At 62.5% G+C, this 17,050-nt stretch overlaps 1 protein-coding gene across 1 annotated transcript in view; it reads right to left on the reverse strand.

Moving 5' to 3' along the window:
- Positions 1-42: 42 nt before the first annotated feature.
- UNC13A (unc-13 homolog A) overlaps positions 43-17,050 on the reverse strand; it is a 40,545-nt gene continuing 23,537 nt past the window's right edge. Inside the window, exons 22-44 of the mRNA XM_027908174.1 lie at positions 16,801-16,831; positions 16,055-16,282; positions 15,836-15,925; positions 15,545-15,679; positions 15,124-15,257; positions 14,600-14,685; positions 14,230-14,356; positions 14,053-14,149; positions 13,796-13,939; positions 12,590-12,673; positions 12,234-12,311; positions 11,890-11,978; positions 11,625-11,777; positions 11,351-11,474; positions 9,896-9,901; positions 8,011-8,049; positions 6,961-6,990; positions 5,774-5,830; positions 5,438-5,518; positions 5,207-5,354; positions 2,693-2,785; positions 2,456-2,615; positions 43-1,915 (exon numbers count right to left, since the gene is read on the reverse strand). Coding sequence (XP_027763975.1) covers positions 1,627-1,915; positions 2,456-2,615; positions 2,693-2,785; positions 5,207-5,354; positions 5,438-5,518; positions 5,774-5,830; positions 6,961-6,990; positions 8,011-8,049; positions 9,896-9,901; positions 11,351-11,474; positions 11,625-11,777; positions 11,890-11,978; positions 12,234-12,311; positions 12,590-12,673; positions 13,796-13,939; positions 14,053-14,149; positions 14,230-14,356; positions 14,600-14,685; positions 15,124-15,257; positions 15,545-15,679; positions 15,836-15,925; positions 16,055-16,282; positions 16,801-16,831 — 2,503 coding nt within the window. The 3' untranslated portion in view covers positions 43-1,626. The remainder of the gene's footprint in view (positions 1,916-2,455; positions 2,616-2,692; positions 2,786-5,206; positions 5,355-5,437; positions 5,519-5,773; positions 5,831-6,960; positions 6,991-8,010; positions 8,050-9,895; positions 9,902-11,350; positions 11,475-11,624; positions 11,778-11,889; positions 11,979-12,233; positions 12,312-12,589; positions 12,674-13,795; positions 13,940-14,052; positions 14,150-14,229; positions 14,357-14,599; positions 14,686-15,123; positions 15,258-15,544; positions 15,680-15,835; positions 15,926-16,054; positions 16,283-16,800; positions 16,832-17,050) is intronic.

The raw sequence follows: 17,050 nt of genomic DNA on the forward strand, positions 1-17,050 counted from the left end.
CCAGGTGCCTGCCCCCTGCCCACACCTCACAGGAGCCACAGCGAAGGGTGTGCTTTTTAATGTCAGTTATAATAAAATATTTTTACAGAGCCCAAAAAATTCAAAATAGTGCAAAACATCTCACTGTCATGCATCCATGGCAGCCGCCGCCGCCGGCGGGACAGACACACAGGCATCGGTGACACTGTGCTACAGGAGCAGAATTGGTCAGTTCAATCACATGCCAACAGGACAGTTTGGGGAGGGGGCACAGGGCCAGGGGTGCAGGGCTGAGCCCCAGCCTGGCTGTGCAGGAGCAGCTGTAGAAAAAGGGTGTAAACATTGAACAGAAACGAGAGAGAGGAAAGCGAAACCCTTTGGTCCCAGGCAAACCCTCTAGAAAAAGGAGCGTGGGGGCCAGTGGGGGTACCCTGTTTTGGGGTGGGAGGGGGCTGAGAGAGCTGTATTGACTTGTGGGGTTGTCAGGCCTCTGTCTGCCCCAGTACTCAGGGCAAACTGGCCCACTGGGGTGGCCACCCCGACACCACACACCCTGACCTCCCAGGCACTCGCACGAGACATGCACACACCACTTACCACACAGAAATGGTGCTTACTGGGGGAACTGGGGTGGGACAGAACTGGTGCTTAGTGGGGAACCGGAGGGAGGGGTCCTCTGGGGAGGGGTGGGAAGGGTCTTGCTTGCGCCGAGGAGGTCCCATGGGCTGCCCTGCACGGGGATGCTGGTCCCCACTGGCCAGAGCAAAGGGGGACAGGTCCCCCTGCTCTGGTGCCCCCAGCCCTTGCCCCCTCAAGCCCTGGCACCTCGTGGGAGGCAGTGGGGCAGCCCATGGTGGCAGCAAGGCAGGGAAGACAGGATATGGGCCGGGGGCTGCTCCCTGCTGCTCCCGGCCCCGGTGATGCCGCTGCCAGCCAGGGAGGGGACCCCGTGCAGGGCACGTGGGGGCTGCACCTGCCAACCCAACAGCCCCAATAGCCCTTCCGGGTGCAGGACACAGCCTGGCCGGCTGCCCTGTATGTACAGGTATTTACATATGTACAGGTGCTCAGGGGTGGGAGCTGCCCTGCCCCTCAGGGCACACCACAGCGCTCAGGGATGGGGACAAGGGGCTGTCACAACCACTCAGCAACACCCCTGGGTGGGATCACACACACACACACACACACACACAGCCCCTCAGACCACCAACACAGCCCCTCACATCCCACACACCTCCCCCAACCCTTTCCTTTGTCCCTCAGTGAGGTTTGGGGCTGGGTGTGACAGCGCAGGTTCAGGGATGTGCCGGGGGGGGGGGTCCTCCACCTCAGACAGGCTGGGGAAGGGCAGATTGGTCCCATCACCCAGGCTGGGGTCCAGCCCTTCCCTGCAGCCCCCCCAGCCCCAGCACCTTCCCACAGGGTGGGATGGGGGCCTGGCTGTGCCCGGCACCGCTGTCACCCCGCCAGCACGGCCAGGGAGGGAGGGGAGGGTCTGTCACTGCAGCCACGTCACCCCCTCCCCCGGGCCGGCACGGCGACTCCTCTGTGGCCGCTCTTATGGCTTATACACGGCTGGAGGGGGCTCTGAGGGGGGCCAGGAGCGGGGAGGGGACGAGGGCCGGGCGGGTGGGGGCGCGAGGAGCTTTAACTGCTGCCCTCCTCGGCCGAGCGCGTGTCCGACTTGAGCTTGACGAACTCCTTGGCCACGTCGTCGTTGTTGCGCTGGGACAGGATGCGCAGCACGGTGAGCCCGGTGTCGTCCATGTGGATGCGGCGGCCCAGGGGCAGCCAGCAGGCGACGCCGGGGCGCTGCAGGATGTCCCGCAGCTGCAGCACGGCGATGCCCACCGTGCGGTCCTCGCGGGCGAAGCAGTAATCCTTCACACACACCTGCAGCTCGTAGCACTCGGGGCCCGTCTCTGTGCCCAGCGTGCTGGGGAGGGCAAGGGATGGGCAGGGTTGGGGTCAATCTTCCAACCTTCCCCCGGCTCTGCTGCCTCCCCACTGCCCGAAAGAAGCCTTTGCCTCTTTTCCTTTTGCCCACCCCCTGCTTCGAGTGCCGTTCCAAGGGGGATGGAGACAATGAGGACGGGGGGGAAAGGGTGGATGTTTTGGGACCACCCCAGGGTGGGAGGATGGGATGGGCGGTTTTGGGGCCGGGTGTAACCGATGAGGAAATGTCCAGATCCTATAACTAGTCTGGAAATTGTAAGGGCCTACACTGTGGGTGTGCAATGTATTTTGTGCACCAAAGGCACCGCAATCAAAGGGGTGCTTTCTACCTTTCTACGCTCAGAACCGTCCAGAGAATTATTTCTCCTATTTTGGGCATCGCTTCTACCAGCGAGGAAACGCCTGAAACATCCTGGGGGGGATGTGAGCAAACTCACTGGCAAACCCCAGGAGGTCCTGACGTGCTGGAGACGCATCCCCCAGCCTGTCCCCCACAGCCCCAGCCCCTGGTACCACTCACAACTGGAAGCTCTCGTTGTACTTGGGGGCCCAGCTGTTGTTCTTGGATTTGGTGGCGAATTTCCTCTTCTTGTCGCTGAGGTGGGGCCCGATGATGTTGACCTCGATGAAGGGCCGGAAGATGCCCGACGTCTGCCACTTGAGGTCATTTGCAGCCACCACTGAGGGGAGGGGACAGGTGAGGCTCAAGGGGCGCTGTCACCTGCCAGAGCCCGGCCCCCTGGCCAGCAGAACCCACCTTTGACCGTGACCTTGTGCTCGCCAGTGCCGGGGTGGGTGATGAGCTCCACGTGGATCGACACCTCCCCCACGGGGTCCTCCACGCCGGAGCCTGCGTGGCACGGGGAGATGTGAGTGCCCATCTTTGTGGTGTCCCTGACGTCCCCTGCCCACCACCAACCCCACTGGAGGAGGCAGGTCACCCACCACGGGGCGGGAAGGGGTGGGCAGTGGGGTTTGTCCCAAAGTGGCCTCTGCCACAGGGTTGTGGGCGCAGCAGTGTGGATGCATGGACATGGCAGGACACCCCCAGCACCAGGCTGACCCTGCCATGTCATGACCACAGGCTCCAGAGAACCCCCCTTGCCCAGGCAGGGCTGAGGGGCCTGGCTGGGATGAGGGCAGAGGCCAGAGGTCCAGCTCCCCCTGCTCTGGGCACAGAGGGAGGACAGTGCCATGGGCACAGCACCAGGCAGGAGGGACCCCATCAGGGCAGCCACGGCCCTGCCAGGCTCTCGAGGCTGCCCTGCCCCCCACACCCCTCCATCCCAGAGACCACGTCAAGCCCTGGGGTCCCTGAGCCTGGGGAAGTGGGGTGACCTGCGACCAACAGCTCAGCCCACCCCCTCCCCACCAAGAGCTGTGCATGCACCCACGGGTGAAGGAGGGGGTGCAAGGCAGAGGGACAGGCTCTGTGGGTCCCACGGGGCCACGGAGATCAAATAGGGCTCAGCAGAAAGCTCCCGGGACGGGAATACCAGTGGAAGGAGGACACGTCCCCACGTGTCACTGAGGGTGCCAGGGCAGGGTGGAGGCTGGCACGTCCCTGTCCACCCCCCCTGGCACCCGGAGCCACATGCTGAGCCGGAATGGAGGCGATGGAGGGCGGGCAGGGGGTGTCTGGGCATGGGAGGCCAAGCAGGGAGTGCAGTCCTGGCCGCCCTGGCAGGGTGTGATGGAGGCCAAGCGGGGCCCGTGGGGCTGGGCTGATTCTGCACACGGAGCGCGCCGGAGCAAGGCTAGTAATGGTCCTGCTGGTAGCAGGGTGGGCAGGAGGGGGACAGGGCCGTGGCACGGCCCCCCCTAGGGCCACATGTCCCCAGGGGAGGGCATGGTGGGTGCCCACCCACCCCCAGGCAGCAGCACCGGGGACAATGTGGGGAGCCCAGAGTGTGCAGACAGACACCCCTATTCCCATGGGGACAGCCCCCAACCCGCTCTGGGGGTGGTCAGTGTGGAGCTGAGCACAGTTTCCTCCAAATCCACCCCAAAACAGCCCTGGGAGCGGGAGTTTGGGGGTGGTGGGCTCCAGCTCTGCCCGCAGTGGGGGTCCCCAAGGCCAGGGATGCTGGGCTGGGGACTGTTACTAGCCCAGGCCGGCGGCAGGCAGGGGCAGGGGCGGGCGAGTAGCACACGTACCCTTCTCAGGATAAACCTCTTCACTAAGGGTAAACCTAATCCCTTTCCCACCATGAACTAGTGGGAAGGAGAGAGAAAGAGACAGAGACACGGCACGGAGTCCACAAAGAGAGGAGGAAGGAGATGAAAACCAAGAGAGGAGGGAGGAGATGGAGAAGAAGGGAGGAGGGAGGAGATGACGTGCATGGGGAACAGGAACAGTGAGGGAGGGGGGAGAAAACAAAGAGAGAGAAAGAGAGATCAGATCTCGCAGACAGACGGACGGCCAAGCACCCGGACAACACTGCAGCGACACAGGAGTGCCAGGCACCCCCAGCTCTGAGCCCGGGGCTCCTGGGGCCAGGTTACACCCAGGGGTGCTGGCACCCACCAGACCCAACCCCATGCCCCCAACATGGCTGGTACAGGAGGCACAGACAGGACAGACGTCCTTTGCAGGAGACTCACGGACAGCAAACGCACGTCCCACTCCCCGAGGACGCAGACAAGCCTGGCTGGGGCACCCTGCGGTGGCCTGTGACCACCACCGAGCATCTCAGGCCCCTCCTCAAGCAGCCAAGGGACAAAATAGAGGGCAGTGTTTAGAGCTGAGGGGTGATTCTGCCCTAGAGGGTGCCCAGCACCCTGCACTGCACAGGGCAGGGATAGGGAGATACACCTGGCACCCCAGATGCCAAATTGGGGGGTGTGGGTACCCAGAGTGCCCAGGACAGGCCCTGGCACAACATCTGGATCCGGTGGACCCTGTGATTGGTCTGTGCTGGGTGACAGGGGCCATCCAGAGGGGAGAAATACCGTGACACTTGGTCAGAGGGTGACCTTCCCCCCACCCACAGGCCCCATTTCTGTGCCAGCCCAGCCACGCCCTGGCACTGGGGACACACTCCTTTTGCTGGTGGAGACTGGGGAGTGCCAGGCTGCCACTGGGCATCCATGGCCCCACCTCACCTGTAAACCACGGGAGGAAAAGCCCTTCCCTTCCCACCCATCCCTGCCCCGCTGTGAGCCTGGCTGGGACCCCCTGGGACAGAGGCAAGGCAGGGTCCTGGCCTGGGGGCAGCCGAGCCCATGGGGGGGTTGGGGGCCCGGGGGGGGGCAGGGCAGAGTGTCCTACCCTGCGAGGACTGGGTCTGCACGAAGGTTTTGATGAGCAGGTCCGTGGCCTGGGTGTAGAGGGACAGGGCATAGCGCAGCGACTGCAGGTCCGGGCTCTTCTCCAGGAACGTCTTCTTCAGCCCCACCCCGCCGGCATGGAAGTATTGCTGGAGGGGGACACGGCTCAGGATGCTCAGTGCTTCTGATGGGGTGGCCTTGAGGGCACCCTGAGCCCCCTCATTGTCCTCACCTTGATGGTGTCCAGCGCCAGCTCCACCACGGCACACTGCTTCGGGGTCAGGCTCTTGGCTTCCTCACGCACCATGTGGTCCTGGGGGGCACAAACCCTGCTCTCAGCACAGCACCAGCACCCCGCTCCCCCCACCCCAGACACATCAGCAAGTGGGCACTGGAGGGGCCCTTGCAGCAGTGGCAGTGCCAGCCTGCACAGTGCCACCCGCCCCAGCGCAGAGAGGAACCCAGCTCCGCCAGCCCAGCCCTCACCTTCAGCTTGGAGACCCCCAGCCCAGCTCCCCAGCCCTCACCTTCAGCTTGGAGACCCTCAGCCCGGCCCCCTAGCCCTCACCTTCAGCTTGGAGAGCTGCCCCAGCTCCTTGGCCGCGTTGAAAATCATCTGCGTGCCCTGCGGAGAGCAAAGAGACAGGGACGGCTCCCGTGAGCAGCCGGGCTGGGGGTGCCATGGCCGGGCTGGGCACGTCCTGCCAGAAGTTTGTTGCAGCTCCAGGGGCTCCCCCAGGCTCCAGGGGACCGGTCAGTGCTCCTTGGAGAGCCCCAGGTGCCACCACCCAGGCCAGGAAGGTGACACAGGACTCTCAGCCCCAGCCCCTGAGTTCTCAGCACAGGTTCGGGGAGACCCCCAGGGCAGGACATCACGCTGGTACATCAGGGTCCTCATGCTCTGCTCAGCACAAGAAGCTTGGCCCAAGGGTTCCAAGGGTTCCAGCCTGCTCCCTGTGCTCCAAGCACCTGCACCCAGCAGAGCCTGGCAGGGCACAGCACCGACCGTACGGACACCGGACATGGCGGGAGCAGAGAGCGAGTGCAGGGGACAGCGGGCACGGGGAGGACACAGCCTGTACCCTGCAGTGCTGGCAGCCACCACACACCCCCCTGACACCCAGACCCCTGCCCAGTCTCAGGGAGGCTCTCAGCCCCTGGGCACCCCAGGGAGCCCAGGGAACCTGCCCTGTGCCCCCACCGTGGCAGGGGCCGGGACGGCATCCCATGGGACCCACTGCCGTGGCAGCCCCCTGGCACGGGCAGACCCCGCTCACCTCCCTGGGTTGGCACCCCTTGCCAGGCTGAGCACAAGCTTCCCTTCTCAACTCCTCCAGTGTGCAAATGCAACTGGTTAAACTGGAGCCCAGTGATTCCCACCACCCTCCCTCTCCCGGCATCAGTAGCTCCAGTCTTTCTCAACAAAGAAATCCCACCATCTCTCCCACTAACCAGTACCATCTGCAGGGGCCAGCCTCCTCTAGGCCCTCATTTTTCACCCCCTCCCATGAACCCTTTGTGCCCACTGCCCTGCCCACCCAGTTCTGTCCCATTAACCCCACCCTCGACGTCCCCATCTCCCCCAGCTGGTGGAGGGGCTGGGAGCTGGGGGACACTGGTGTCCCCCAGACAGAGCACAAACAGGACACTGCACTGAGCTGGGACCCCCCACCCAGAGCGCAGGGGACAAGGGACAGGGAGGAGGCGAGAGGAGGCAGCAGTGCCAAGTGGGGAGCAGAAGAGCCATGTCCTTACTTCAGTGTGACTGGGCAGCTTCACCCTGCTCTGGAAGAGAACAGCAAGGGACAGTTACTGGTGGCCCCAGCAGCACTGAGCCGCAGCTCCAGGCCCCCCACATCCCCCAGCCCTGGGCTCTGGCCCTGGGCTCTGCTCTGGCTGTGCCCAGCTCTCTGCTGGTGCCACTGCTTGGGCACCAGTTCCCACCTGCAAAGGCTCAGCCCCGGGTTTGGGGATGAGTGTGTTGGGTTTCTTCAGGCAGGGGGGGCAGGTTTGCTCCCCACATCGACTGGGGCCGGGAAATGAGAGGGAATCAGCTCTCCCAGCACACTCAGCACACTAGGCTGGAGCCAGTGCCCCCCAGGAGAGGAGGGGGAGCTGCAGGCACTGCCCAGACGGGTGCTGGCATGGCTCTTCCCAAGACCCAGGATCTGGGGAGCAGGCAGTCTGGGGGGGCAGTGCTGGGCCCCCATCCCATGGTGAGGAGCCCCCAGACAGGGAAGAGCCCACGTGCTGGAGAAAGCCCTCGGGGCAAGGCTGGGGGCTCAGCAAGCCCTGCTGGGCCCCCCTGAGCAGGAGAGGGGAGCAAGCTCAGAGATCCAGGGGATCTCAGCAGCCCCAGGGCCCCCAGTAAGCCCTGCACGGCACAGTATGGGGGGTCCCCTCTTCCTGAGCCCCCCATGTTGGGGACCCCATCCCCTCATTATCCCAGCCAGGCAGCTGGAGGGTGCTGAGGATTGTGGGGCAGCGTCCCCAGGGGGATTGGTGACACCCAACGTGTCCCCTGTGGGGACGGGTGACACCCCACATCCCCTCACAGGGATGGGTGACACCCCACATCCCCCCCGTGGGGGCAAACACCACACAGCACCCGCTCCCTACCCTGGGTGACACAGAACAGGTGACTGTCCCCCACCTGCACACAACACAGCACACCCCACCACGACACCACATCCAGACAGCACGACAGAGGAAGCACAGACAAGCCTGGGCCTCCACAGCAGGCGGGTGTGAGCCCGCGGGTGTGGCCCCGGGGCGATGACACACACGGAGCCCACAGCTATTTACCTTCTCTGTCCCCTTGCCATGTTTTCTCAAGAGCGTGCCCTGTAGAAGCAACGTCAGAGGTTGAGTGGGGGGCGGGGGGGGACAGCGTGGCACAGGACACAGGGGGACACAGGGCAAGGCTGGGCACAGGGGGTGGCCACAGGCTGGTGGCAGAGACATCCCGAGCTCCTCAAGAACAGTCAGCAGGGGGACTGGGCCCTGCTGGGACCCACTGGGATACTTGGTTAGTGGGGCACTGGTCCCCACTGGGAGAATCAGTGATGGACTGGTGTCATGGGGATGCTGGACCAACTGGTCCCCACTGGAATACAGGAGGTTGTAGTGCTGGAGAACTGGTCCCCACACGGTGGAGCTGGTCCCTGCTGGGATACAGGGATGCTGAGCCCCCGAGGGATGGTCCCTGCTGGGATACAGGGATGCTGAGCCCCCGAGGGATGGTCCCTGCTGGGATACAGGGATGTTGAGCCCCCGAGGGATGGTCCCTGCTGGGATACAGGGATGCCCACGAGGGATGATCCTCGGTGGGATACAGGGAGGCAGGAGCCAGTTGTGTGTGGGCAGGCTCTGGTGCTCCCACACCCCTCTCCAGCTCTGGCAGGTGCTCCCAGCACCAGGGAGGGAGCAGGGAGGGGAAGCTGGATTTGGGTTTGGCACACAGCACCTGATCTGTGCAGGGCTGGGCCCAGTGACAACCCCACACTGGCCCAGGCAAGAGAACCCCACACTTGTCTAGGCAAGAAACGAGGCAGCAGTGCCATGGGGGGGTCTCGGGGTGGGCTGGGACATGTCAGAATCAGGAGAGGGGAGCAGGGAGTCAGCTGGCTGGGAAGCCTCAGGAGGGACAAGCAGCAGAGGTAGGGCCAAGCAGGGCTGCCAGGAGGGGCTCTGGCCCTGGCACAGGGTCACAGATGAACAAGAGGGGTTGGTACACAGAGCTGACACTATCCCATCCCCCACAGCCTCAGCAAGGCTGGGACACTGGGTCTCCACGAGGTCCCAGGGGAGGCTCAGTCCCAGGTTGCCCCCAGGGCCTCCCCAAATGCTGCTGTTGGACACAAAAGGTGTTGGGGGACAGCAGAGGAGTGTTTGCCCCCTCAGGAATTGGCACCAGCACCCAACCACTGGCTCCCACCCCACTGCCCTTCCTGCACAGGTGCCTGAGTCACAGCAGGGCTGGGGACAGGACTGGGGATGGAATTGCCTTTCTCTCGCCCATGGCCACAGACTGGTCAGAAGAGGACAGAAGGAAACTGCTCAGTCAAAGCCATGCAAGGACCCAGCAGCGATGCCGAGGAGGGAACTGGGAGTCCAGGCTCCCAGGGTCACATCCCGGGCAGGGAAGGAGCCCCACAACTCGTGCCAGCAGCCTGACCCGCCACCGAGCACCTGGGCAGGGACCACCGAGATCCTCCTCTGCCCTCACCCCACCCCAGCCAGACCCCAGCCAGGGCCTCGAGGGGAAACTGAGGCACGAGGGGAAGGAAGAGCAGCCCTGACTCCCGGCACACACCGCTCCCTGCTCATGCCTCCAGCGGCCACTCTGCCCCCAGCACAGAGCAAGGTGGGATCAGCCCGGGCTCGGCTGTCCCTGGTTCCGTGGCACTGCCCATCACCATCCCCTCCCACCCCATCACTACCCCCTGGACCTCCCCACACCCCGGCACTGCCAGTCTGTCCGACACCTTCCCACCCACTGGCAAGTGCCGGCCAGGAGCCAGTGCCAGGTGGGCAGCACGGGGATGGGGACCACGGAGCTGGACCAGGTCAGGAGCCGAAGGAGGGTCGTGGGCAGGGCAAGGGCAGCCACACAAGACAAAAACCGGCGAGGCCAGGACCGACACAGAGCGGACAGACAGACAGACAGACAGGGAGCTGCCGTACTTACAATCATCTGCCATTGAGAGGCGAGAGGAGCAATTGGAGAGAACAACCGTGACGTGAGTGTCGGCCCCCGCCTCCTCCATCCTCCCCAGTCCCTGCTGCCCCACAGTAAGCCCTGGGTGCCCCCCACCCCTGCCAGAGCCAGGGGTGTCCCCCACAGCACTCAGTGTCACTGCCCTGCCACCACATCACATCTCCTCAGTCCCTACAGGGCCCCATCCCCATCTCTCCAGTCCCTCCTGAATGTGGTAGGGGGGCTTCACCCCAGAGGGGCTCCGCTCCAGAGACCCCCACTTGACACTCAGCTCTGACGTGTACCCCCAAGCCACCAGGTACCCCCAGCCACACAGGCTGGCACCCAGGGCCACTTGGGCAGGCTGTCCCCTGCCCTAGGGACCAGCCCCAGCATGGCTTCCTCCAAGGCTTCCTGACTCAGGAAAATCACCCAACAGAGCCACATGTCCATGCCCCCTTCTCTGCCCTCAGCACAGGGCCCACGGCCTCCAGAACACAGCTGGGAAGGGACTGGGATGGGGAAAGTGACACCAGCACTCCTGCAAGATTTGGCAACATTCGGCCAAGGGTGTGTGGGCCCAGTCAGGAGCAATATGGGGTTGACCCAAACCAGGCTCTGGGCTGTGACAAGGTGCCAGTGAGGTGGCACCACTGAGGGCTGACAGGTCACCCCTGCACCCTCTCTTCCAGACACAGCACAGCAGCCCCACAGCCCCAGAAAGCTGACAGGAAGGCTGGTGGCTCCAGCTTTGCAACAGTGAAAAAAGCCACCAAAGAGTGACAGGGACAGGTGTGTGGCTGGGTCAGAGCCCTTGGTGTCACCCTTCCCTGCCTGACCTCCAGAGAACCACCCAGGAAGCTACAAGATGCAGGCTGGGGCACACAAACAGCGATGTGACACGGAGCCTCAGAGCCTGTAAGAACCTCCCTCTCAGGAGGCACCATTCCCTGGGTTTGCTTTGCTCCCCTAGAGCCCCCAGGGGCAAGGAAGAGCCCAGCCCTGCTGGGGGACATGACCCCCATCCCCAGAGCATCCCCAGTTCTGTGAAACCCCCCAGCCCCACAGCAAGGCTGACAGGTAGTGGCTCCTCACGCTCCAGGAGCCTCTGGATTCCCCTTCTGGCAGAGACTGTGCCCACAGCCAGTGCTAATGGGATGCTGCCCCAGCTCTGAGGAAAGGATGGAGAGGAAAGGACCAGTGTTCCCTCTTGGTGCCACAGTGGAGGTGGCAGGAAGGTCCTTTGGCAAAGCCAGCCAAGAGGTTGCACTGGCACCTGGGGCACCTCTCTCTCTTCCACCCCTTCCCTGGCCAGGAGCTGGGTACAAGTCTGGGGATGCCCACAAGGTGCCCTCAGCAGCCAGTGAGGGCACCTTGGCCAGCAGTGTCCCACACTGGCCCCAGTCAGTCACCAGTGTGTCCCTGCTCCCTGTCCCCATCACTCACCGTCTGGTCCGTGAGTGGGGGCAGGACGATGGTCTTCTCCATGGTGTTCATCACCAGCTTCCAGAGCTCCTTCAGCACCCGCTTCAGCACCGTCTTCTCGCAGATCTTGGCGAAGAGTGTCAGGCTGTGGGGAGGGGACAGGGCTGGAGGACCCCCAGAGCACTCCATGTCACCCCTTCCCGGTCACCTCGACCCTGCAGGTCCCCCCTGCTCCTGGAGCAGCTCAGGAGGGGTGCTGGGGAGGGTGGGGGTCCCTGTAGCCCCCCACACTCACTTGCTGTCCAGGAGGTCCATGATGGGTTGCAGGACGTTGTCGGCGTCCTGCGCGACACTGCTGCAAGTGCTGGCAGGGACGTTGCCAGTGCCCTTCACCTGGCCCAGGATGTCCCCCATCTGCTTCACACACTCCTCGATGTGTGGCTGGAAACTGGGGACCACAACACACAGGCTCAACACCCCCCACAGAGCCCCCAGCCACAGCTCCTCAGCCCTCACACCTCCCCGTGGCCTCACACCCCCGGCCTCTCCCCCAGGGGTACCTGGTGGCAAAGACTCGGCTCAGATCATCCAGGACGTTGTTGAGCTTCACCTGCAGTTCCTTGAGGATATCACTGGCTTCTGTGTCCAGCTGGAGGAGGGACAGGTTGGAGAAGTTGACAGGGACCCTGGACCGGCCCTAGTGGGGGTTTCTGCACCCCACATGTGCAGAGTGAAGCCCATCCCAGTCCAACATGGTGACAGAGCAGGGTGCCATGGGGTGGGACAGTGTGATCCCACACAGGAGTGAGGAACTGGGGAACCAGGGAAGGGGTTGCCTCTGGGGGGAAGGATATCAATCTACCCCTCCACAGGGGTCCCTCCTGGACCCCCCCCCAGTACGCACCTCCTTTCCACCCATGGCTTCAAACATTTTCTCCAGCTGGACACGCAGCTGCTGGATGTTGTTCATCAGAATGCAGGGCTGGAGGGGTGGGATGGAGAGAAGAATCAGCACCAACAAATCCAGCTGGGACAGCTCCCCGTGGCCCCAGGACCCTCCCACCTCGCACTGGGGGACACAAGGACACTGATGGCACAGAGTGATGTGGTAGTATGTCAGAGCCTGCCAGGAAGGGACTGAGGGCAGGACCACATCAGGGGGACCCACTCTGGGGCTGAGGGGATAGCCAGGGTCACCATGTGGGGACAGTCTTGCCCAGTAGCACGGGGCAGGTGACAAGCAGAGGGGAGATACATCACCACTTTCTCCTTCTCCTTAGAGCAGTATGAGGCAAAATCCTTGGAGATGATCTCGGCATACTGGAGCAGCACATTGCTGATGGTCTGCAGCAAACAGGGCAGCAACCAAGGCACCCCAACAGCAGCAGGGATGAGGAAGGAGGGAGAGAAGGAAACCATCAGTCTCAGAGCAGTGAAACAATGCCAGGCCTGGATAAAACCCTGGGATCCCCACACCCTCTGGCCCCACGGGTCACAGAATTATGGAATTGTTAAGGCTGGAAAAGCCCTTCAAGGTCATCGAGTCCAACCATCAACCCAACATCACCGCCGTCTTCACCACCAAACCACATCCTCAGGCACCACATCCAGAGTTTTGAACACTCCCAGGGATGGTGACTCCACCACTGCCCTGGGCAGCCTGTGCCAGTGCTTTACAACCCTTTCAGCGAAGAAATTCTCCCAATATCCAACCTGAACCTCCTCTGGTGCAACTCGAGGCCATCTCCCCTTGCCCTATCACTTGTTACCTGGGAGAAGACTGAACCTCCCCTCACTCCACCCTCCTGGTAGGGAGTTGTAGATGGCAAGAAGATCCTCCCTGAGCCTCCTTTTCTCCAGGTTGAGCCCCCTCAGCTGCTCCTGGGGCTCCAGCCCCCTCCCCAGCTCCATTCCCTTCTCTGGACACTCTCCAGCCCCTCACTGTCCTTCTTGTCCTGAGGGGCCCAGAGCTGACCCCAGGATTTGAGGTGGTGCCTCAACAGTGCCAGCACAGGGACAGTCACTGCCCTGGCCCTGCTGGACACACTGTGGCTGGTACAGGCCAGGTACCCTTGGCCTCCTTGCCCACGTGGGCACCCCTGGCTCATGTTCATGTGCCAGGAGCCACACGGACACAGCCACTGGAAGCAAGATCCAGCACATCTGGTCTCCATGGGCAGCTCCATGACCAGCACACCAAGCCTGGATGCAACTCCCTCCTACATTGCAGCGAGCTGCGAGTTTTAATTAATCTATATTAATTAACCAAATAACTCATTAATTAGCTATTAATTAATTAATCTTCATGCTCTAGAAAAGCTGGGAGTGTTCCAGGGCATGTTGGTGGCACACTGGCTGCCAGAGGGAGCACATTCTGTGCACTGTGCCCCTGTCAAAGCTGGATGGAGGTGGCAGGGCTGGGCCCAGGGTCCCAGGGGTGCTGATGACCCCCACCAAGCCACCCACCTTGGCAAACCTCCGCATGTAGTGCCCAACAATCTGGGGGTCGGGGCACTCCAGTTTCTTGATGATCTCGAAGCTCTGGTTGAGCTGGGAGAAGACATCCACCACGGAGCAGGAGAAGAGGGCATGCTCTGATGTCTGCTGGAACTGTGGGAGTGAGAGGCTGTGTCAGCAGGAGGCAGGGACGAGACTTTGGCCCCATGAAGACACATCCAAGAAGGAGCCCCTTGGCCCCCAACCGCAGCTCCAGCCGTTCCTACCCCATCCTTCTTGTCCCGCTCCAGCGCTCCGTGCAGGAAATCCCGCGACACCTCTTCGTTCTCATCCAGCCACTGGATAACGAAGGGCTCGAACCAGCTGGAAGGGAAACCCATCTGTGGTGAGCCCCCAGCCCTCGGGGTGCCAGCCCCACTCCCCGCCCCCAGGGCTGCACTCACGCGGGGTACTCGGGCACGCGGCTCTTGAAGGAGGGCAGCTCGGTGACGTACTCGTTGTACAGCCACTTCACCTTGAAGTGCAGGTTCATGTAGTCTGCGCTCTTGCACAGCCGGTGCTTCTCGTGCTCTGCACGGGGAAGGGTGTGGGGGTCGCTCTGAGCCCCAAAAACCTGGGGGGCAGCTCCCCAGGGGCAGCTACAGGGATGCCGGGTTAGCGGGGAAGGTGGAAGTGCTTCCTGCGTGGGATTTAAGCTGGGTATGGTGTTGATGAGGAGGTGAAACGGGTTTGCCCAGGAACAGGTGAGGTGGGAGCAGAGGGGCTGTTCCTGTCTGGTTCCCCCGCTGGCTCGGGGTGGCGGGGGGGACTCACCCTCCATCGCATACTTCATGTCCTGAGCAAAGAGGTTCCACATCACCTCGGCGCTGATCTTCCCCACGTTCAGTTCCTGAGGGAATCTGGGGCGAGGGGAGAATGTGGATCACAAAATCATTTAGGTTGGAGAAGATCTCCAAGACCATTGAGTCCAACCTTTGCCTGATCACCACCTTGCCAACTAGACCACGGCACTAAGCACCACATACAGTCGTTCCTTGAACACTTCCAGGGATGGTGACTCCACCCTGGGCGGGCCCTTCCAATGATTAACAACCCTTCTCCACGAATTCTTCCTGATGTTCAACCTGCACCTCCCCTGGCAGGGTTTGAGGCTCTGAACACAAGGGGGACCAGCCCTCCACATGGAGAGACATCCCCCACACACTGCCCACCTGCCTCAGCTTTCCCATCTGTAGAACGGGTGTTACACCCACTTCCAAAGGCCTCAGGTTCCCACTGCCTCCAGGTGGGAATCCCCTCTGGGTGCAGCAGCATCCCCTTCCCCAGCACCTACTCACTGGTTCAGGCAGGGTGTGTAGGAGTTCTTGTCTTCCTCAATAATGGAGACGATCAGGGTGATGAGCTTGGACCAGAAATCCAGGTTTTTGATGCTGGGGCCCTGCTCCTCAGGGGGCACCTCGCCTTTCTTATTCTGGAGGGATGAGGACACAGAGGAGACTCCGGTCACCCCACCTGCAGGGCTCAGATTTGTGTCAGAGCTAACAAGGAGGTGGGAGGGAACACCCTGGATGCCCACACACAGCCCCCTCTTGTCTCTTGTGGTCTCAACCCTGCAGCTTTGGGGCTTATGCCCTGCCCAAGATTAGGGACTCATTCTGCACCGGGCTGAGTGCTCTGGAGAAGGAGCAGGAGCACTGGGAACAGGAGAGGGGCAGGGGATGGGGAAGGTCATTGCCCAGCACCCCCTGCCCCACGCACTGGGTCTGTCTGGTACTCGCGGCTGTAGAGCTCGTGGCAGTTGTTGAAGATGTACTCGTAGGTGGAGTTGAGACAGGCCTTCACACAGTCCTTCACCACCTGGCTGGCTCGTGGGGGGCTCTGCAGCTCCTGGACCTGGGATGCAGGGAGGGAGTGGCGTTGGGGTCAGACCCACACCCCCAGCCACCCACACAGCCACCATAGGCCAGAGCAACCTCAACCCCCACAGAACCAGGGCCAGTGAGAGTCAGATCCCCCCCAAAAACGGGGCAAGTGGGGCCCCAGCAGTACCTTCATCCGAAAGAAGGTGATGCTGGTCAGCAAATCCACCGTGGACTTGAGATCCTGCAGCCGCTCGGGACTGCTGGCAGGGAAGTTGTTCTGGGAAGAAAAGGGGGGGGAGTTGCTCACAAAACTCTCCCATGGGGGAGCGAGGGGGAGGAAACAGCCAGCTGTTGTTCCAGGCTTCATCAGCCAGGTGAGGGAACCGAGGCAGGGCGGGCACCTTACCCGGTACATGGAGAGGTCGATGCGCAGGGAGTTGTGCAGCTGGTCCAGGAGTTTGACGAAGCGATCTTTCTGCGGAGAAACGCCCCAGAGCAGGTAAACAGGGGAACGGCGGCAGAGCCCGACCCCCCTCCCCCCACCCCTGGCTCTCTCTGCTCCCATCCCAGCCCCCGCTGCTCGCGGCTCATCTCTCTGCTTCCTGCTGTCCTGCTGCCCTTCCTTCCCTCCTTCCTGAACCCAAGCCCCTCAGGGCAGGGTGTGCCCGCAGGGAAGAGCCTGTCCTCGCTGCTGGCCGGGGCTCACCCGAAGCCCTCGGCGGCTCCCGGGGTGTGGTCACGCCGGGTGTGGTGTAGGACAGAGAGGTGACACCACGTGTCCCCTGTGCTGGCAGTCACTGCTGCGGGGGTGACAGGCTGTTCTGTCTGCCCCGACCACTGGAACACCTCCGAGCCTGGGCTCAGGGCAAGAGCTGGGACAGTGGGTGCGAGGATCCATAGCCCCTGGATTGAGGCTTTCCAAGAGCTCAGGAAAAAGGGCAGGGAAAGGGCTTGCAGTGGTTGCCCATCTTCAGGGTGGCCCCCAGGAGCTGGACACCTCCATGGGCTCCTCGTTCGCCCCACTGGGCTGCACTGAGGGATGTGGGCAGGGAACACCCCAGGTGGGTGGTCTCCTTTGGGGCTGAGGGGCTTTAGTTCAGCTCAGCCCAGCTCCTACCCGGGGACTGCAGGACAGGGCAATGCAAATCCCACCTTGGGCTGCGTTTCGGACTGGGGGTCAGAGCTGAGGGCAAAGCAACCAGTCAGAATCACAGACTGGTTTGGGTTGGGAGGGACCTTAAAGGCCATCTTATTGCACCCCTGCCACAGGCAGGACACCTTCCACTAGATCAGGTTGCTCAGGGGCCTGTCCAACCTGGCCTGCAACACTTCCAGGGATGAAACCCTGGAAATCACCACCTCTCTGGGCAACCTGTGCCAGTTCCTCACCACCATGACAGGG

Source organism: Empidonax traillii, unplaced genomic scaffold (genome assembly GCF_003031625.1).
Source record: "Empidonax traillii isolate 1590-97213 ecotype Southwest subspecies unplaced genomic scaffold, ASM303162v1 scaffold1641:size79215, whole genome shotgun sequence".
Taxonomy (NCBI): domain Eukaryota; kingdom Metazoa; phylum Chordata; class Aves; order Passeriformes; family Tyrannidae; genus Empidonax; species Empidonax traillii.